This window comes from Rhineura floridana, chromosome 17 (genome assembly GCF_030035675.1).
Source record: "Rhineura floridana isolate rRhiFlo1 chromosome 17, rRhiFlo1.hap2, whole genome shotgun sequence".
NCBI lineage: Eukaryota > Metazoa > Chordata > Lepidosauria > Squamata > Rhineuridae > Rhineura > Rhineura floridana.
The window spans coordinates 28,650,572-28,671,930 of NC_084496.1; the positions used below are offsets into that span (position 1 = coordinate 28,650,572).

At 45.2% G+C, this 21,359-nt stretch overlaps 1 protein-coding gene and 1 non-coding gene across 4 annotated transcripts; one reads left to right on the top strand and one right to left on the bottom strand.

The window, feature by feature from the left end:
- Positions 1-203: 203 nt before the first annotated feature.
- Positions 204-20,277, top strand: AMZ1 (archaelysin family metallopeptidase 1). Of its 3 annotated transcripts, none has more exons than XM_061599976.1 (7): positions 204-250; positions 2,994-3,333; positions 4,227-4,394; positions 9,800-9,928; positions 13,758-13,924; positions 17,439-17,615; positions 19,557-20,277. In XM_061599976.1, exons 2-7 carry the CDS (start codon positions 3,030-3,032, stop codon positions 20,112-20,114), a joined length of 1,503 nt encoding a protein of 500 aa, XP_061455960.1. In that variant the 5' UTR covers positions 204-250; positions 2,994-3,029; the 3' UTR covers positions 20,115-20,277. The 3 variants fall into 3 exon arrangements, with proteins under 3 accessions (XP_061455960.1, XP_061455959.1, XP_061455961.1); XM_061599975.1 differs by lacking the exon at positions 204-250 and adding an exon at positions 412-2,226; XM_061599977.1 differs by lacking the exons at positions 204-250; positions 17,439-17,615 and adding an exon at positions 412-2,226.
- TRNAT-UGU (transfer RNA threonine (anticodon UGU)) lies at positions 11,436-11,505 on the bottom strand. The gene has a single exon. It is a non-coding gene; the product is annotated as a tRNA-Thr (tRNA).
- Positions 20,278-21,359: the final 1,082 nt, after the last annotated feature.

The following is a 21,359-nucleotide window of genomic DNA, read 5'->3' on the forward strand; positions in this document are numbered from 1 at the left end:
GCAAAACTGCAGAAGGGGCGAGGGGCGGGGGACCCTCTTGCGGTTTGTGTTCATCTCCTCGGAGCTCCCCCGTCCCCGGCTTCCCCCCTCCCCCTCCTCTTCAGACCCCCGCCTCCTCCTCTGATCTCTCCCGCCCCTCCGGCCCAGCCGCCGCGTCACGGCTTCGGAAGCAAGGCAGCCTCGCTCTTTCAGCGGGCAGGGAGATCCCCGCTGCGTTTGGAGAGAGCGAGCGAGGGAGGGAGGGAGAGAGGTAAGAGCCGCGGGCCGAGCCAGCCCAAAGCCGGGGCCACCCGCTGCGCCGCCCGCCGCTTCATCGCCAGCAGATTTGCAAAAGGGTATCGGGGGGGGGGCAGGACCTCGTTGCGACGGGAACTGGGTAAATGCGCCTTTGCAAAGAGGTTTCTGCAGAGGAGAGCCCGATCCGGCGCGAGCGGGAGGAGTTTTGTGGTGCCCCCCCCCCGGAGAAAGGGCAGGCGAGCCGAGTCACTCCCGCTCTCCCCAAAGGAGTTTGCTCGGCCAACCAGACCCAGGCTCAAAAGCCCCGTCTCGGGGAAATGCCTCCATCACCTCCGTCGGGGATTGACGCGGGGATCTGGTCCCCGTTTCCCTTCGGCGTCGGCTGCTGAACGCCAGCCTGGCCGGGGAGAATTCGGTGCCTTGGGGCGAAGGGCTCCCGCTGCCTTTCGTCTGTCGTCGGAAGGGAAGGCCAAACGGCGCGGGGCTTGCAAGGTGCTCGGGTGGAGAGATGCGGCGGCGCGAACGCACGTGAGAATGAGCCCAGGGAGACGCGTTCCGGAGTCAGGCGCGCCCGCGGCCGGGAGAGCGGGAGGGGCGGGCTTCCCGCGTGGAGAATTCCCGGCCGAAACGGAAAGAGCGAGCGCGGGCCGCTTTGGGGGCGCATCTGCTTCCTAACGGGATCGACGCCCTGGGGGCGAGGGAGGGAGGGCGATCCGGACGAGAGCGGCTCGCGGAGGGCAGCGCTGCAGGAGCCGCCCAGCTGCCTTGCTCTTCTGCAAGGCGAGAGCCGCCCCAGCTCTCCGGTGCCGTCGCGGTCGTGTGAATTCCCCTTCAGTCGTAGGCGGGATGAATGGACGCTTCGGAAGCAGACAACCTTGCTCAGGGACATGGGGCTGTTAGGTTATGATACTTCTTTTTAAAAAATACTGCTCTGGGGCTGGTAACACACCCTACCTCCCCCCAAAAAGTGGCACGCAGAAGAATAATTAAAGTGTATTTAAAATGTTGGGATGGGAGTTGTTAAGGGGTAGAGGTGGGGTGTGTAGACTATCCGGTGCCATTCTGGTCTTGACCAATTGCTTTTTTGTTGAAAATCATGCCCCAGCGGCTTTCAGCCTTTGCAAAGGCGGCCTCTTCAGGAGTGATCCCATGTAAAAACACTTTTCCAGGAGGCCTGCGCTCAGTCTGGGATTCTGAAAGGTGCTCCTGTAAGAAGGTGAATAGCGCCTCAGGGGGGTTCCTTTGATGTCCTTCCTGCCAGTGGTAGAATATTGTGCAGAGTGAAGGAGCATTTTATTTTCATGCAGTTGCTCCCCTCCTTCCAAAGTGAGACAGAGTCCATAACCTGATTGAAGGACAGCACAACTTCACGCTGTAGATGGAGGATCATATTTTTGTTGTGTAAAAATAATTTTAAGAATCCAAATCACACTGTAAGTAGAAAGCTAGCACAACAGGGCAACAAGCTGGTGTTTAACCTTTTCCCCTCAAGCTATAGTTTGAAGTATCTGGAGGACACTGGGTTGGCAAAGGCTGGCCCAGAGGGTCTCTTTAGAAAGTTGGATCCAAAGGTGTTGTACCTCCATTGAGAATTGAGTATATTTGCAGTGATCTCTGTCCAGTTAGAAACGTACCTTGAACAATTTAATAGCACTCACAACATACGTAAAAGGAATTTTTAGTAAGACATAGTCAACACAAGAGCAAAACTGTGTCCTAATTTTCTAGCATCCCAGATGGGCACTTGGTCAGAAATAGTAGCACTTGATTGGCTAGTTTAAAAAAACCCCACAAAGTGACTGTCAAGTAGATACATAAAAATAAAAACATTTAGAAGGTTTTCCAGGATGTTTAAAGCAGGGGGTGGGCAGACTTTGGGCTTGTCGGGTCTACTTTATTTTTTGCCAGAATCCTGAGGCCCACCATCTGGAACCAGATGCAAAATAATGGCTCAAGAAAGAAGACAGAGAATTGAGGGAAAAGGTGCCTGTGAGTGATTGTTCAACCTACTAGGAATTTGTTTTTTGTACCAGAACTCACCCACAGATCCTTTCTGTTTCTGTACAAGCTTTCTTGATTTCCTAATTTAGGGAGGGAGGGAGGCTATGTGTTGTTGCTGAGAGCCAGAAACCCTTGCTGACCTAGAGCAAATCACCTGGAGATTTACCAGGAGATCCCAGTCTACCTTCTGGCCCACTCCTGGTTTAAAGCATTGCCTTTCTCCCCCAAAGTAGTAGCAGCATGCAAACACCTTTTGGCATCCCACAGTCATCCTTGTTCTGCTGCACAGTTGTGCTATATATTTTATTATATTGCTAGTGTCTGCTGTTATGATCCCAGAATGTGGCTTATCTGAGAAGGAGCAAAGCAGAGAGTGAGAGGGATGGAGTTGAATTTTCAGGCAGAATAATTCATGGGTGCTCATCCCTCTTGGGGAGTTGCTTGATAGTAGCTGACTTACAAAGGGAATCATTCATGAATAGATGGTTGAAAGTTGCATATAGGGTAACTTAGGGATGCCTGACGTGAAGGTGGCTGTAAGCAATGCATTATATTACTGGAAGGAAGTCCAGTGGAATATCATGTGCAAGGACAGTACTGGTTAAGACCATTCTGCAGTAGAAGACTGGGAATGAGTGCTCCCAGGGATGGGGAAATAATTACATTTTTTTATATAGGTGTAAATTACTCCTGGGCCTTTTGAAAACAGGTTTGAGGTTAATCTTGGGTTTGACTACTGTGTCCTTTCTGTGTAGAAGGCAGCACCACTGGACCGGGACCTGTTTCCAGTGATGTTGCAGTGCAGACATGCTCAAGAGTTCAGCTTTGGGCCCCGAGCACTGAAAGATGCTCTGATCTCTACAAACCCCGTCCTGCAGAAGCTCTATGCCAAGGCTTTCTCCAGCGCCGAGAAGCTCTTCCTCTCAGAAGCATACAACCCCCACAGGACACTTTTCTGCAGCTTGTTCATCAGGACAGCTTTTGACTGGCTTCTCAGCCATCCTGAAGCCCCTGAGGACTTTGAAACATTCTACTACTCCCTGCTGAGGAGGAAGCAAAGAGCCTACTGCAAGCACATATACCTGCAACCCATAGGTAATGCACCTACCAGGTCTTTTGCACCATCTAACAAAGGAGACAAGGAGACAAGTTGTGGGATGGAGGGGTGTGTGGAGGGTATGTAAGGGAGAAAGGGAAAGAGGGATTAGTTCCATAGCTTAGCGGTAGAGCGCCTGCTTTGCATGTGGAAGGTCTCAGTCTGCACCATCTCTAGGCATGGCTGGGACCGACCCGAGCCTGAATCCCTGCGGAGCTGATGCCAGTCAGTACTGAGCTAATGGACCAATGGTCTGACCCAGTAGAAGGCAGCTTCTTAGGTTGCTAAAGAGGTTGTCCACCGCAGCAACACCATGCCCACGTTGGTGGCTCTGACCACACCAGCACATGACACAACTGCTGGTCCGACTTGTCTCGTTGCAGCTCCTTCAGAAACTTGGGGGTGACATATAGTTGAATCTTCACCTGGCATTAGGATACAAGTTCAGAGACCACACTGGGATTTTAGGCCCCACCACGTAGTCCCAAAGAGACAACATAATTTCTGCTGTTACAATTGGCCCTGTCCAGTTCCCCTCCATCTGTTTCCTCATTTTTTGGATGTAGTTGAAGAGCCTGGATATATTGGGGTGTATTTGTTCCCACAGACTGAAGATATTGGCTTTTTCACAGTAGGCAAACAGTAGCCGTTTTCCACTAGCAATAAAACAATGTTTGAGATACAGACGGCTCCCTCTGCTTGTTATGTTCTTCTCTGAGGAAGGCTATTACTGCTTTCATACGTATAATAAAATGGGAGGTTTGTGCTAATGGGATTTCCCCCCTCTTTTCTTGCATTACTGTGGGGTGTAGTATCCCCTTTTTCTTCTTCGTATTCTTCTTCTCACCGTGTGAGAACAAGCCCCAAAGTAACTTCATGCTTCTGCTCTTAGATCTGACTGAAGGCCCTGCTGGGATCTCACTGCTGGATTCCCTCCGCAGCTGTGTCGAGTCTTTCTTTTTGGGCCTCCAGGTCAAGTGCCTTCCTTCTGTCCCTGTCTCCTCCATCCATTGCTGTTATCGCCACAACCAGGATTCGGACAGAGTGCAAATCCATACAGGTAAGCTGAAAGGAGACCAAGTTGGGAACGGCAAGGAGAGTTACCTGGCGCTTCAGTTCAACCTCCAGGGAACCATCTCTTCCTTTTTTTTTAATTTTTAAAAATGTTTTGTTAAACAGGAACATGAAACAAACAATTGCATACAGAGTAAAGTATATACTGTTTAAGTAGCACAATGCCAATTCAGAGCTTGGAAAAGTTACTTTTTAAAACTACAACTCCCATCAGCCCCAGCCAGCATGGCCACTGGATTGGGCTGATGGGAGTTGTAGTTCAAAAAAGTAACTTTTCCAAGCTCTGCCAACAATTCATACAGAATTTATGTAGCCCTTCCAAAGAGAGGCATGCGAGAAGGGAGGTTGTGAGCCACGCCCAACCACAACTCTTCCTTTAGTTCATTGTTGGGCCCCTCAACTCTTTTAGGCCAGGGATGGGGCACCTGACCATTGGCCATGCTGGCTGTGGCCAGCAGGAGTTGGGAGTCCAATAACCTCTGGAAAGCTAAGAACATAAGAAAAGCCTTCTGGATCAGGCCAGAGGTCCTTCTAGTCCAGCATCCTGTTCTCACAGTGGCCAACCAGGTGCCCGTGGGAAGCAGGACTTGAGTGCAAGAGCACTCTCCCCTCCTGCGGCTTCTGGCAACTGGTTTTCAGAAGCATACTGCCTCTGACTATGATAGTTACAGGTTCCCCATCCCTGATTTAGGCAGCATTCCCCTCTTGCCACACAACAGGGAGGAAAGGATCAAGGCAGGGGGCGGAAATCCTATTTCCATGGAAGAGCATTGTACGGTCAGCAGCTACAACAACAACCAACCAGATGAACAATTGCTATCACATTTTCCTTTTGGGACATTCCTTCCACTCTCCACCTCCCATGTTTTCATGCTTTTGTTTTCAGGGAAAAAGCTGTTGACCCAAACTGGGTGTGTACGTAATGGATCCTTGATTAGAGTGATGCCTTATGGATGTGCTCTATTGATATATTCATCCTGTCCTATCCCAGGAGCTCAGGAAAGGTGACAATATAATTGAACCAAGGCTTAAAAATAAATTCCCAAAGTATGATTGGAATAGCAACTGGTTAGAGAACATAGATGAATCATTTGCCTTTTACCCAGTTGATTAAAGTTAAATACGTTTGCATATTACAAAATAAAGCTGCCTTTTAAAGTAAGAATTTACTAAACAAAAGCAGCCACTCTGTTAGACGGAAACTCTGTCTTTAGTGTGTGTTTTTCTGTCAGCTTCCTACAATTAATCAACTAGAGTGTTAGTTGATTTATCTACTGATTAAACGGGTTATTAAGTTTGAAGCCTCAAATACTACAGTATATCAAACCCCACACTATTAAAATATCCCTACTGAAGGGCTCCATACCTGCCCCCTCGCTGTCCTAGGATAAAGACTGTCTGTAGAGCCAATTGAGATGCTTAGGGGAAGGGACAGTGTGGGACTGTCCTTCGTGTGAATGTACTATCCCAGAAAGTATGATTGGTTGAGATCAGAATCTTCCAGCATGTGGAAATCTAATCTGTTTCGACAGCCTTTGCCAACCTGGTGCCCTCCAAATGTTTTAGACCAGGCTCGCCAGCCTGGTGCCCATAGGTGGCATGGCACCTTGAAAGCCATCTTTGCTGCTCCCATAATACCCAGATTCCCAGTTTTCATTTTTTAAAAAAGTTTCTAATATTTTTAGTTATGAAGCAAAATCTATAGAGACCATTCTTCTCATTTTTGGTGAGAAATTAGCCTGCTCCACCCTTTCAGAAATTAGCTAGCTTTTACTTTGCCTCCCCACCCTCAGCCTGGAAAAATTCCTGTAGATCCTCACGTGTGAAAAAGGAGGTGAGATGCACTTGAAGGAGAGAGAGGGGGAGATGTACGTGTGGTCTCTGTGTGTGAGAGAGGGAGGGAAGGAAAGCGTATGTATGTATGTGTGGTCTGAGAGAGATGAGGGGAGGTAGCTATGAATATGTGGTCTGTGTGTATGTGTCGTCTGTGAGACAGGGAGACATGCACTTGGACACAGAGAGAGAGAGATGCAAAGTGTATGTTTGAGTGAGCGAAATGCACATGTGTCAGTGGTCTGTTTGTGTGTAGGAAGTGTGTGAGGGTGGTGGGGCCACCTTGTATACTTTTTCTGGTCTTGGGGAATGTTGTTTTTAATGTAATTTTAATTTTTTTTACAAATTTTCAATACAATATAATACAAAACAATTCTATGCAGTTGCTAAAGTATTACTTATAGTTTTGATATCTAATAAATAATTGCATCATCAATACATAAATACAATAATAATCATATCATCTATCACATCACCAATCGTCCTCAATTACATTAACTGGAGTTCAGTAACTCTACATTCCCAAGAGAGAATAACTCAACAATAATCCTTCCCCAGCTCATGCATTCTTCTGTGTTCTCCATCCTTAGCTCTTAAATTTCTCCCAATAAAAATATATATTTGCTGAATATTGCAACTTGTTATTCCAATATGAAATAAACAGACTCTATTTTTCTATAAATATATTCTCTCATTGTCTACCCTCTCTTACTTAGGTTACATTTCTTCATTTAATCATGCATGCCACATCCCAGATTTTAGCTAAGTGTCTATAGAAAGCATGATGGTGTTCTTTCATTTCTGACATATTATCTTTCTGCCTGCCATTATCAAGTAAGTCATCATTTCTATATCTTCTTCTGGTGTGGTGCCCTAAAGATACCCAAACAGTGCTACCATGCCCTCTGTTGTTATTAAGCAGCAACAGTGTGTGTTTGTGCATGAAACCAATATTGTGTGATCTCCAAAAGCAAGACTGGCAGCACATGGGTGACTTCCCATGGTGAGCCTGAGGTTGACTAGGTCAGGGAGATGGGAAGCAGCAGTGACTGTACTCTTTAATTTTGCGTTATGCCATGCCTCCACGGCCATCATTTTGTGTTATGCCACGCCCCCACACCTATTTTGTGATTGGTGCCCACAGCACTTTCTGAAAATTCAGTATTACAACATACTATAGTCTGTTACAGCATGTCAGATTAACACCACTACTATTTCAGATCATGTTCCTCTTGCTATGCAGCTATGAGATGAGGTGATTTAGAGAGAGGTACAAGACAAAGCTGCCCCTTTTCTCCATCGATATCTGATCTATGTTTGGAACCCTTGTCATGCGCAATTAGACAGAATAAGGAGATTTGTGGTTTTTGGCATAAGCAAGTGGAATGTAAATCAGCTTTGTATGCAGATGACTTGCTACTATTTATTAGTAACTCTAAAATGTCCATATCGGAATTAATCAGATTAATTAATAAGTTTGGTTGAATTTCAGAGTATATGATTAATTGGTCAAAATCTGAACAAATGCCAGTGGGCAAGTGTAAATCACCAACTGGTGATTTCGTTAGTACCCAGAGGTCATAATATATTTAGGGATTTTGGCTGCTACAGAAATTTCTCAAATGAATAAAATAGATTTAAACAAGTTGATACCGGAAAACTCCAGTGATTTGGAAACATGGGTACTATTCAAACTTAGTATTTGGGGTAAGGCTAACACTTAAACTGAATATTCTGCCATGAATAATATATGTGCTACATGGTATTGTGTGCTATTTTGGAAGTTTATTTGGGGAAATTCTCCACCTCATTTATCCCTTAAAAGAATGCAGTTGCCTATTCTTGAAAGAGGGTCTAATTTTCCAGACATTAGTCTATACTATAAGGCATATCTTTCAACATAGACAAATGATTGGCAAATCTCTTAATTTTAGAAATAGCTTACTCAATGCTCCTTTTTGGATGGGTGGCGTTGGGGTCTAGGTATGTGAAAAGGAAAGGCCCTGTATCACCTTCAGTTTCAGTAACTAGAGAGTTGTGGCATATATTGTCTCATAAGTTACAATTTGATCCATGTGCTTATGTCAAATTAATTTTGTGGGGTTATTTGACGATAGAGAGGCAACCTTTTGTGTGGAAGAAATGGGTTGATTGTGGGATTGATTGATTAGATCAGATGACAAGTATAGATGGAGAATTTTTGCAGTTTCCTATATTGCAGTTTGGAGACCATCTACCAGTGAGTGCTGAATGGCAATATTTTCAATTACGCACCTGTTGGTGTCTATGCATTGTCTGCTTTGAGTGCTTCAGCATCCCCTGAATTGCTGGAAGGAATAATTGGATCTTCACAGAAAGCCAAACCCAGGACCATTGTTTACAAATGTTTATTGAAACCCTGTAAAGTAGAAATTTAGGAACTTAGGGAAGAATGTTATAGAGAATTATTATTACATACCACCCTTCCTCACAAAGGAGCCAGGGCAGCAAACAACAAACAATAAAACCATCTTAACAGCTATTCCAATACAGAAATATTCCAAAATGTCTTTATAGGAAGGGGTTGTCTAATTCAGATAGATGCTGGAGGTATAATGCTGGAAATGCCTCGCCGAAGCATATGATGTCCAGTGATATTTTCTTTCTTGGTCTGAAGTTATTGCCCTTATTAACTTTGTATTGGCAAAATCCTTGATATTTGCGGATGTTTATGTTCTTTTAAATTATATTCCTGTGGTATGTGGATTAATGGCGGGACACCAAAAATAGACTTTATGAACCCTTATGGTTGCTAAGAGATTTTTACTTTGAGCCTAGAAGGATAAATACTCACCATCTATTACACAATGGTCCAAAGACCTTAACACCCTTGCTACATTTGAATGTACTTCTTATTAAACACCAACTTTGACTGGATACCTATTTGGACATTTGGATGGCATATATTGATCTGTATGTGTAAACCAAGATGGCTATATTGATGATTATTGTACTATTAATGAGCTGATGGTTGTTTTCTGTGCATTTATTTTTTCATTCCCCCCCTTTTCTTTTTTCTTTAACAAATTTGCATTAAAATTTGAGAAAGGTAAATTCAAAATAACTGTAAAATTGCCAGGTGTAACAATGAAGAAATGAGGAAGATGCCCATGGTGAATAGGCAATATGGACATGGACATAGTTCAGTATTAAAGATAATAAAAGAAAAAGGGTTTGAGAGTAAAAGAAGTGGGGGAGAATAGTGGCCAGTGAGGGGCAGACCTATGGCACCTATTGCTGGGAGGTTTCTGCCTTGCTAAGAATGTGCATGTTTTCGTACAGATTGCACCCTCCATGAAAGAGCTCCCCATTGCACTCAAAGGGTCTGCCACCTGTATAAACTGGCCTTTTGTTTGCAATATGAAAAACAGGGGAAGCCATACTGCTGTTGAGAGACACGGAATATGTTTCTAAATGTTCTACCAAGAGAACGGAAAGATTAACAAGTGGGCTTCAATGGGTTGTGTTTTGTTTCTGGGTTGGTTTTTTTGTGTGTTTTTTTGCATTTGTTTCCTGCAGATGGTATCCTGACCTTTCTGAAGAACAACAAGCCAATGGATGCCCTCTGTGTCTTGGGCCTCACCCTTGCCGACCTCTACCCATGCGAAACATGGAGCTTCACCTTCAGCAAGTTCTTGCCAGGCCAAGGTTAGCTTTAAATCCTGCAGGTCCAGGGATGGGGAGACTGTGAACCTTCAGAAACTCCCTTCAGCCCCATCCAACAACATCTGTAGGGCTACAGGTTCCCTACACCTGCTGTAGTCCTTTCAAGAGGGGCTGGTGCAAGTTACTAACATTAAAAAGAAAAATGGTTTGAAGCCTGGTCTTGAGAATGGAGCTACTAGGATGAAAACTAGCTCTTCACCTAGTACATTAAGAGTTGTCCGATGCTCCATACTTCAAAACGGGTGGGCTTTAGACTTGTGGGAGCTATTTTGTTTTGTTTTTTTCTATTCTGTTATTTTATTAGTCTGCTGCACAAAAGAAATATCTTTAGAATTAAAGAATTCTCAGCTCAGGAATTTATTTTGACCACCAGAACTGAACTGAGCTCAAGGTCTTTCCACACAAAAATCCGCTCCTGGTTATAGCACCCCTTCCAGCTTTCTCCACTTCAGCAATATAATTTAGTGGAGAAGAGCCATCCTGTTGTTGCCCTTGTTGAATGGCTGGGGCTCAGAAATCCTTACTGCTCCACTTTGGATCAGCCAGAGATCTGCCTTCTGCCTAGCCCTGCCTCAGAGCACGTCCCTCTGCCCCAAATGTCAGCTTCACTGATGCTCTGTGTTCCATGGTGCTGCAAAATGCTCCTTAACTTACAAATGCTCGTCTGGTGAGAGATGAGAGGGAACCCAGGACATGCTTTTCATGCAAGAAGGTCCAGATTCAATATCTGTATCTGCCACTTGAAAAGATCAGAGAACATGTGACCCTTTTCTGCCGGAAACACGGGAAAGCCACTGCCAGAGGAGACGGGGCAGAGCAGGATGGACCAATAGCCTGACCTGGTATAAAACCAGTTTCCTATGTTCAACAGCGTAATTTTGCTGTGGAAGAATGTGGCACCCTGATCAGGACTTGGTATTCCCGGGAGCCAGGTGTTCTAAAAAGAACAGCTGACATCTTAAAGCTTTAAGCTACATACTTCTTGTTATAATCAATAAATTTAGTAAAAAGGATTTCTAACCCACCTTTTTGGGTACATTGCCCTCACAAGGCCGTTTACAAAAAAAAATTGCAATGCACAGAAGCATCATGAGCACAAGCCATAGGTGACAGCAATTTACAATTTCAACCATGAATTTAAAAGCAGCTAGAAGAAATGTCACACACCAGCACATTCGCCAAATGTAGCCTGGGGGAAAAACGTTTTCAGAGTTCTCTTAAAAACTACCAGTGATGAGGCTGTATGAACTCTGGGGAGGGAGTTCTTAAGGCGTGGAGCCATCACTAAAAAAGCTCTGTCCTGGTACTCACCAGTCTAACAGCTCTTGCTGGCAGGCCAGAAAGCAGGGCCCAGATGCTTATATTGACACTCAACATAGAAATCTGCCTTATACTGAGTCAGACCAATGGTCCATCTAGCTCAGTATTGTCTACACTGACTGGCAGTGGCTCTGCAGGGTTTCAGGCAAGATTCTCTCCCAGCCGTACCTGGACATGCCAGGGATTGAACCTGGGACCTTCTGCACACAAGGCAGATGCTGTGCCACTGAGCTATGTCCCTTTCCCACTCAGGCAGGCTCAGAACAATTCCACCAATTCTCATTGCCTTCTGTCCCTGCGGTGTCCCTCACAGAACATCTACAGTATGTAATGCCACCTCCCTCTCTACAGGTAAGTGCCATAGCTCAGTGGTGCTGCATCTGTTTTGCATGCAAAGGGTCTCAGATTCAATCCCTGGTATCTTCAGGTAGGGCTGGGAGAGACTCCTGGCTAAAACCCTAGAGAACTGCTGCCAGTCAGTGTCGACAGTACTGAGCCAGATGGACCAATCAACAGTCTTGACTTGGTATAAGGCAGTTACCTTTGTTCTTATACCCCACACCCAAACAAACCTTTTCCACTAAGCCCTCCTTAATCTCCCCCAGTCTTCATTATAAACTGTTACAAAATCCTCCACCATTTGCTCATGTCCATCACCTGTTGCCCTTGCCTTTCCCCTCCCTCTGTTCACTCTGTTGGGAGTTGTAGCGCAACAACATCTGGAGGGCCACAGGTTAACTTCCCTGGCTTTAGATTATAAACTCCTTGGAGCAGGGAGTGTAGCAACAGACTGAAGCCAGATGCACATAGGCAGCAGGCAAATGTGCCCCCTCTTCCGGTATATTTCGGTATATTCAGTATATTTCCGGTATATTTTTGAATGGTGCAATTAAGAGCAAAACAATGTTTGATTGTGGTCCTCTCCTCCTGACATCCTGCCAGTTCTTCTGCTATTATACTGTTTTCTATAACTTGCTGTTCCAGTTTCATTATTGATGCCAAGCATTTAATGTGGGAGGGATGTCAATGAGGCTTATTGGGTGGTAATTAGTTGAACAGCCTCCATTCTCTCCCCCCCGCCCCTTAAATATAGAATAGTACTTATGCTAGTAAACTAACCAAATGGACATTGGCCAGTTTGCTCCAAAAGGGTTTAAAAAAACAGAGCCAAAAAACCAGAAGCCTACCAAATTAATTGTAATTTCATTTGTTTACGCTCTATTAATGCTTTTATGCAGCACTGTTAAAGGCTTACTGCTTTCACAATTATGTTTTAAAATTTATTTTATTGTAATTTAGTAACTTTGAATTCTATATTCTAAGCCACCTGTGCAGCTGAAATTGGTATTGTAAAATAATAAATAAATAAATAAATATCGGGGTAGACTAGGTAATGGAGCAGAGGAGTATCTTCTTTGCTTGTGCTAAGTGCCACATACCTAGATGGTGCTGTATAAACAATATATAATATTGTTTATTTTTAGTATAAAACTAGGCTGTAATGCATTGGAGGGGAATAATCTTTTTGGCCTAGTGGGCCATATCTTTATTTGCCTCCATCCCCGGGGTCCACCCACCTTAAATTAACTGATGTCATAATGATGTCAGGTGACATAGGCGAGTGGTCCACTGATGGTCAGAGTTCAGTCCTGCTTTCTGCAAGGGGTGCTATTTTGCCAGGATTCCCTGCAGGGAATACTTTGATAAAGCAGCACCCAGTAGGACTGAACTCTCTGCTCATTAGTTGATTGTGGTGGTTGTGTTAAATCCTGCTGCACTGGCTGCGCACGCTGGTTCCCTATGGGGAACTGGCAGGTGTAACCAATGCAAAATTGAACTCTGCCTGCCCATTAGCTGATGTCACCTGCCCATTGGAGTGGCATCAGCTGATTGACAGGTGGGCATGATTTAGGGGAAATGGCTTATGGGCCAAATTGGACTCCCTGGCTGGCCAGGACTGGCTTGAGGCTTGGAGGTTCCCCACCCCTGCTATAATGCATTGATTTAAATATGAATGTTGTGTACAATAGTTTATGTTGTATTAACAACTGAATAATTATGAATTTTTATTTTTCCTCTTGTCAGTCTTTTATAAATTTAAAAAATACATATATGTTTAAAAATCCAGTAAGATATACTACTGTGTCCTTGTGGCTCCTAAGTACACATTTAATGCACACACACACTACTACAACAACCTCCTACAAATTGGTACTTGATTATTCTACAGTGCCATAATATTTGTTTGCTATGTGCGTAATGAATCCAAGCCACAGTCATGTTCAGCTCCATCTCTCTTATGCAATGATTAATTTTTAGAAGGTATAATATGGCTGGAAACAGGCAGAAGTGATACATTTCCACAGACTTCCTTATAAAAGAGATGACTCCGATATCTCTGTACCCTGATGTGTAAGGGTGGTTTTCCTGTGACTGGGCGTCTGAGGAAATGAGGCTGACCTCTCTCATCTCTCGTTTCCCCTTTCCACAGAAGTGGGCGTGTGCAGCTTTGCCAGGTTTTCTAGTGACTTCCCCCAGGTGGGCTGTACCACTTTAAGCCCATCTCCATGGAGACAAGAGGTGCATGATGAAGTTATGAAGCAAGCCAGAAACCAGACATTGCTGTTCAACATGCTGGAGATGCTCCAGTGTTGCAAGGTGAGATGCATAAAGTCCACCTCAGTGGTAGAGCATCTGCTCTGTGTGCAAAAGATCCCAGGTTCCATCCTTGACATTTCCAATAAAAAGGATCTGGTAGCAGGTGCTAGGAAAGGCTGCTGCCTGAGAGCCCAGAGAACCACTGCTAATCATAGAGGACAATACTGGACTTGATGGACAAATAGTTTGGCCTCGAAGAAAGTGGCTTCCAGTGTTCCAAAGCTGTAATTGATCCTTAACATGGGAGCTACATTTCTAGAATCTTTTGGCACCCTGTATATAAGCCCACAAAACTCAGTAGCCTAGAGTTGTTGTTTTAGAAAAAAGAGGATAGAGGCCTGTGTTTCCATGCTGGCTGGGAAAAGAGGGGAAGCTCAGTGGCAAGCATGGAAATACAGGCACTAGCCCTTTAGGAGGATAATACATTTTTCTTGGGCTTCTATCAAGGAAGAGAGTTTCCTCCTCGTGCAGCTAGCGTGGAAACCAAGTGGACTGGTGGAGGAGGCCTGGAGTGATCTGTCCTTCACCTGCAACTTACCTACCTGAAATTCCTGGTCACCTGTGGCTACCAGGCAAACTATTAAATAACACAAAGCTGAATCCAAAACTAAGGCAGTAGCAGTTGGCACAGCGGGGCTGCTTTCCTGACCTGCCATCAATGTGAGATACCGGTTAGGGATGAAGTTAGTGTGGGGCAAATGTGCTAGCAGAGCTGATTTGCTGTTCCTGCTGCTGCATTTGCACTGCCCTGGACCTCCCTGCGATCTTACCCTTCCCGGTCATTTGAGCAACTGTGGTAATGAGAGGTCAGGTGAGCAGTCCTGCTAACTGCTTCTGGTCTAAGGGCTCCTGTGGTGTACCCTTTCCTGGGTTAGAGTCCATTGGCGAGATACACAAAGTAAACAAGGAAATTCTTATTTATTATTTCGTTTATATACTGTTCTTCATAACGAATCCAGAGCAGATCTGAAAAGATATAAAATAATGTACACAAAGCTAACGCCAACACATCAAATTCATCAACGCCAACAGCAGGAAGGAAATGGTCCAAATGGACTATTTCCTAAATCCGACTGTTTACACTCTGTCAAAGACCCAAAGGCCAAGTGAAAAGGAACCAATGGAACCGAAGTAGGTTGCTTATTTGAATACACAAGTTCATGAAAAGCAAGGGCGGGGTTAGGGTTTTGAAAGGTGAGGTGAAAAGATGGAACAAATGCATTCAGCAAACAAGAAACTATACACAAGTTAAAACTGAACAAGAAGGTTAGTTAATAATAATAATAATAAAATTTAATTTATGTGTTGCCTATCTTGGTCGCTCTGGTAGATGATATGAGGAGGGCATTAGATAGGGGAGAATTCACCTTTCTTGTCCTCCTCGATCTCTCAGCGGCTTTTGATACTGTCGACCACAGTATCCTTTTACATCGCCTGGAGGAATCGGGAATTGGAGGCACTGTATTACAGTGGTTCCGTTCCTTTCTCTGAGATAGGTACCAACAGGTAGCATTGGGGGAGGAGGTTTCAGACCCTTGGCCTCTCAATTGTGGTGTGCCACAGGGCTCTATCCTCTCTCCCATGCTATTTAACATTTATATGAAGCTGCTGGGGACAATCATTAGGAGATTTGGGCTGCAGTGTCACCAATATGCGGATGACACTCAGCTCTATCTCTCGTTTAAATCTTCACCAGAGTTGGCTGTGGAGACCTTGTCCAAGTGCCTGGAATCCGTGAGTGGATGGATAGGAAGGAACAAGCTGAAGTTGAACCCCGATAAGACCGAGGTGCTACTCGTGGGGGACAAGAGAAGGTTGGGAGATGTTGACCTGAAGTTCAGTGGGGTGAGTCTACCCCTGAAGGACCAGGTCCGCAGCCTTGGGGTTGTGCTTGATTCCAGGCTGTCCATGGAGGCTCAGATTTCGGCAGTGAGCTGGGCAGCCTGGTATCAACTACACCTCATACAAAGGCTGCAACCCTACCTTCCTGTTCATCAGCTCCCACTGGTAGTACACGCCCTGGTCACCTCTCGATTGGATTACTGTAATGCGCTCTACGTGGGGTTACCCTTGAAAATGGTCCGGAAACTACAACTTATACAAAACGCGGCAGCTCGACTACTTACGAACAGTCGCTGCCGGGATCACATCACACCAGTGTTGTTCGATCTACACTGGCTTCCAGTTGTCTTCCGGGCCCAATTCAAGGTGTTGGTATTAACCTTTAAATCCCTATACGGTCTCGGCCCAGTTTATCTAAAGGAGCGCCTTCAACGCCACCAATTATGCCGCCCGACAAGATCAGCCACACAGGCCTTCTCTCAATCCCGCTGACAAAAACAGCTAGATTGGCGGGAACTAGAGAGAGGGCATTCTCAGTGGCGGCCCTCACCCTTTGGAACTCCCTCCCACAAGATCTATGGCACGCCACTTCCCTAAATGTATTTCGTAAAGCCTTAAAGACCTGGCTCTTTCAACAGGCCTTTGGGATTTCCGGGGAGGGTTAACCGTTGTGACTGAAATGCCTCTTACCCTGCACTAATATTGTTGTTGCTGCTGTATTGTTTATATATTGTATTAATGTATTTTATCACATTGTGTTTTAACTGTTTACATGTATGTCGCCTAGTTGTTGTTTAAAAGTAGATATAGCTCGATCCTGATGCAGTCATCCCTAGCAGTTTGCTGCCGAATTTGCATGGCACCAAGTCAATCTTAATTATTTGCAGAAGTTAGTTATAAGATGTGTTAATGGCCTTTTTGCTTAGAAGAAACAGAATGACTTTGTAGTTTATAGTCCGTAGTCAGACAGAACATATGGGGACAGATCTGTTTGAAATGAACTCCACTATTATTTGCCTGCAAAAGCTCTGGCTTGCATTACATGTGGGCAACTCCCTGATTCCAGCTAAAATGTACAAGAAAATGCAGTTGCAAATAATTTCCTCACGTTACAGTGCTGTTAAGGGCTTATTGCCAGGACTGCATGTTCCACATATGCATAAAGCACATCACGCACTTACCTTCCAAATACTGTATTATATGTGCAACCAGGCCTCTCTTTGTTGTTTTAACTGCTGCAGCTCTTATGTACAACCAGATAGGTCTCTTTCAATGCCTGGCATTGTCAGTTTGGGGAGGCCATAGCCTTTTCTGGTAGACTACAGGTAAGGATACCACTTGTTTGAACCCTTTTTACATGTGGAAAGGTAGAATGTCAGGGAGATGGCTAGACTATACATGGGCTCTTAGTTGCTATATGGCGAAAACTGGAAAAACAAAGGCTTGGGGTGGGGTACCCAACACAAGAGTAAGTGGGGGAAGTGGGAGGAGAATTATCTCAAGGCAGAATAGGGAAATAGTCAATTTATTATATACCACATTTCCCACAAATATCTGTGCTCAAAGCAGTTTACATAAAGAGTTGGTCCAAACACCATAACATAACAACCATACATAATAAATGAGACAGTGAAAGTTCAGCTTTCTTTACTCTTGGTTTTTCAAATGAAAGGTCACGTGCCATGAGATCTGCCACCTGATTGGCTTGGGAAATTGCCGTTGGCTTCAGTGTATCATGCAGGGCGCTCTGAGTTTGGATGAAGTTCTGCTACGGCCGCTGGAGCCCTGCCCGATATGCCTTCGGAAGCTACAGCATGTTGTGGGCTTCAAACTCATTGAGCGCTACAGGGTAAGAGAGTCAGAGAACAACATTGGCCATTCCCGCCTTTCTGCAAGGCAGGATCATGTAGTCACCAGCTCCATGCTGCTCAGCTTATCCTCCACAGCAGAGGGTGTCGGAAGCAAAGAGCGGAAAAGTTGTCTGCAGAGCAAAAGCCTCCAGGCAGCTCAAGTGAGTCAAATCACATGCCACATGGGAAACACAGAAATTCTGAACGGGCAAAAAGTTTCCTCCTGATCATAACTGTTGATTAGCCTGTATATGTTATCTGTGAATCTCCTAATACAAGGCCTGTTCTGGCCAGTCTGTGCACCTCTAAGGCACAAAATAAGGTCACAAGATGACTAGCCGTTAGCAGCATGGAGCAGGTGCTGATTCCAGATATGGATGGGCTTTGCAGGATCCATCAGCACCATTGGGGAAGACGGTTGATGGTTTAGTCCAGCCTTTGCCAACTTGGTTGCACTCCAGATGTTTTGGACTACAACTCCCGTCAGCCTCAGCCTGTGCTGGTTGAGGCTGACAGAAGTTGTAGTCCAAAACATCTGGAGAGCACTAGGTTGGCAAAGGCTTTAGTCTTAAGTTGAACCAAATATTTACATAGCAAATTAGTCCTGCTGAGTGCCCAAGCCCTGCCTTGTAGCCAATAGTAGCTCTTTAAAGAGGCAAGTCCCTGCCTTGAAGCTGTGCTCTGTTATGTGGCCTCCACCCTGCACCCTGAACTTAGAGAGGACTAAGGAGCCATGGGTCCGTGGCCAAGTTGTGGATTTGGTTCCTTGTGTGAGAATTCCTGGCCTAACATTCCTGGCCTTACTTTGAGCTGGCTTAGGTTGGAGGGGGACTTCCAAGTTAGACTGTGGTCATCTGGGCCTTCGATTTACTAAGTGGGATGTGACAGTATAGCAGATATGAAGCCTACACACTGCAAACAGTCAGTAATCATGCAGACAGTCTCCCCTGCCAAAGTCACTCAGCTCACCTTACAGTCACAGATGAAATCCTCTTGAATTCATTCATCACCATGCCTGTATTTATCCTGCAACTGCAATGAAAGCCTGGATGCAGAATTCCTGAGGACTCATGTTTTGTTTTCAGATGACATGTTTCTAGCCTGTATATTGGGTAGATAGTGTTATTTGGTGCGCTGCCTGGTGAAGTCTCTGAAGCTAAAATAGACCTCAGTAAGACTCCCAGTGAATTGCTTGGCATGTACAAATTTTGTTTACATAAGCCAATCTGGTGTTCTCCAGATGCGACTGGACTACAACTCCCACCATTCCTGACCAGTGGCCATGCTGGCTGGGGCTGAAGGGAGCTGAAGCCCAACAATATCTAGAAGGCACCAGGTTGGCCATCCCTGGCAAAATTTATTCTGCTTCTGGTAGCTCATGATTAAGGAAGGGCTTATATATGGCACTGAAACCCCATCCTGTGACTGCTGGACCTCCTACTCTGGCTTCTGAGGGTGGTATTCAGTGCTATCCAGAGTACTGAAGTTAACAGACAGGACGAACTTAGGATAATTAATTTCAGTGGATCTACTCTGAATAGGACTTAGTTGAATACAACCCAGAGATTCTTCATGTACTTTCAGACTTATCCAAAGGGTTAGAAACTTTTTTTTCTTTAAAAGGAGGCCAGGATCATTAACAGTGCTGAATTCTGCAGTCAGTACAAAATTCAGTGCATGTGCAGGACATACACAGGCAAGGGGGCAGGCCGTAGCTCAGCGGTAGTGCATCTGCCTTGCATGCAGAAGGTCCCAGGTTCAGTCTTGGGCATCTCCAGGTAGGGACTTCTGCCTGAAACCCAGGAGAGGTGCTGCTAGGCAATGTGGACCAATGGCCTGAGTCAGAATAAGGCAGCTTCCCATGTTCCCTCATTACATGTGTACAACAGGCAACAGAAACGGCCGCCCTGTTTTTGTCTTGTTTTTGTTCTTTGGTGCAGAAACTCTATGCCTGGATGCAAACAATTTTGTCTACCTGGCCCAGTCAAGAATCAGCAGACCAGTCTGTATCGGAAGACATTTTGCCATACAGCACAGACTCTGGGATGAGTTGCGAGAATGACTCTGAGGCAGTAACGTCCCTCTCGGAGCCCTTGACCCCGGACACTTGCAGCCAAGCGGTTTCCACTCTGCAGGATATTGACCTTGATGAACCGTCTTGTTCTCTGGCTGATGCTCCCAGTCAGGAACAACTGGGCAATGTCCCCAAGCCCTTGGACATAATTAAGGAATACAGTCTATGGCTCAAGATGTGTATCGCCGCTCTCGAAAAGGATGTCTCCGAGGATGAGATCCTGCAAGTGGACACGGCTGTGGATGCCCTGGCACGCTGGGAAATGTTCACAGGACAGCTGCCTAACACCCGGAAAGATCTGCCTTTTCCCAGTGACACTACAGGGCTGCGGAAAGTCCTTGGGGACAAATTCTCCTCCTTGAGAAGGCAACTGAGCTCCAGAAAAGTGGCAAGAGCCGACTCTTCCCCTCGTCGCTGGAAATGAGAGGAGAGCTAGCCCCTTCGAGACACATTGCCTGCTTCTTTAAAAAATAAATAAATTGATGGGTTAAAATGTGGGTTTTGTTAGTTCTGTTTCTTCTTGTTATGCCTCTTGTCCTTTACACTGCAAGATCTCATTGTTTTATGAGAAAGAACTAAGAACTCCCAAGTGCAATAAAAGAAGTTTGTTCTATTGAGGTCTTTTCTTATTCTTCCAGAGGCAGATTGTTGGTTTGCTGCATCCAAGTATGGAAACTCTAACTGGAAGGTGCAGCTCTATGGACTGTAGGTGCAAGGCAACACATAAGAGCAAATGTGTCTGTCACTCTCTGAACACTGGCTATCCTACCAAGTGCACACACATACATGATTTCTGAAATTCTACCAGGATCTTTCAAGCTGATCTTAAAAACATAATGCCTGGCTGCTGAATCAGGCCAATGGCCCATCTAATCCAGCATCCTGTTCTCACAGTGGCCAGCCAGATGCCCCAATGGGAAGCCCACAAGCAGGGCCTGAGTGTAACAGCGCTTGCTCACGTGCAATTCCCAGCAACTGGCATTCAGAGGACAGAAGAGCTTACAGCTTTCTAAACCTGGGCAGTTGGGAAGCCAGCTTGCATTGTAGAGGGACAACCAACGCCTGCCATTTTTGAGGCTGTTGTCCAGACCAGCCTTTCCCAACTTGGCACTCTTCAGATAAGAACATAAGAACATAAGAAGAGCCTGCTGGATCAGGCCAGTGGCCCATCTAGTCCAGCATCCTGTTTTCACAGTGGCCAACCAGGTGCCAGATGATTTGCATTATAACTCCCATCATCCCTGACCATTTGCCATAGTGGCTGGGGCTGATGAAGATTACCAAGTTGAGGAAGCCTGCTCAGACATAGTGGTCTTTGAGCCAGAAAGTGTATTGTATTGTGCAATCAAATTTCCAGAGAGGAGGACAGACTCTATAATAAAATCATTACTTGTACTGATGTGAAGTATAAGGGCTTCACAGTTAGAATGGTCAGGATGATCCACCTCTTCTTGGTTTTTAAATTAAACATCACATGTTTATTGCATATATTTGGAAAACTAAATTAATAGCTTAGGGATGGGCTGACTTCAGACTTGTTACTAAAATCCCTGTGGTCCACCAGTGTGTTTTTAACTGAACTTTTACAGGTGAAGAGTGCATGATCTGTGTCAGGTGAGTCTGAGAAGGTGCTTTTAAAGAACGTATGTAGCACCTTGCTGGATTAGAG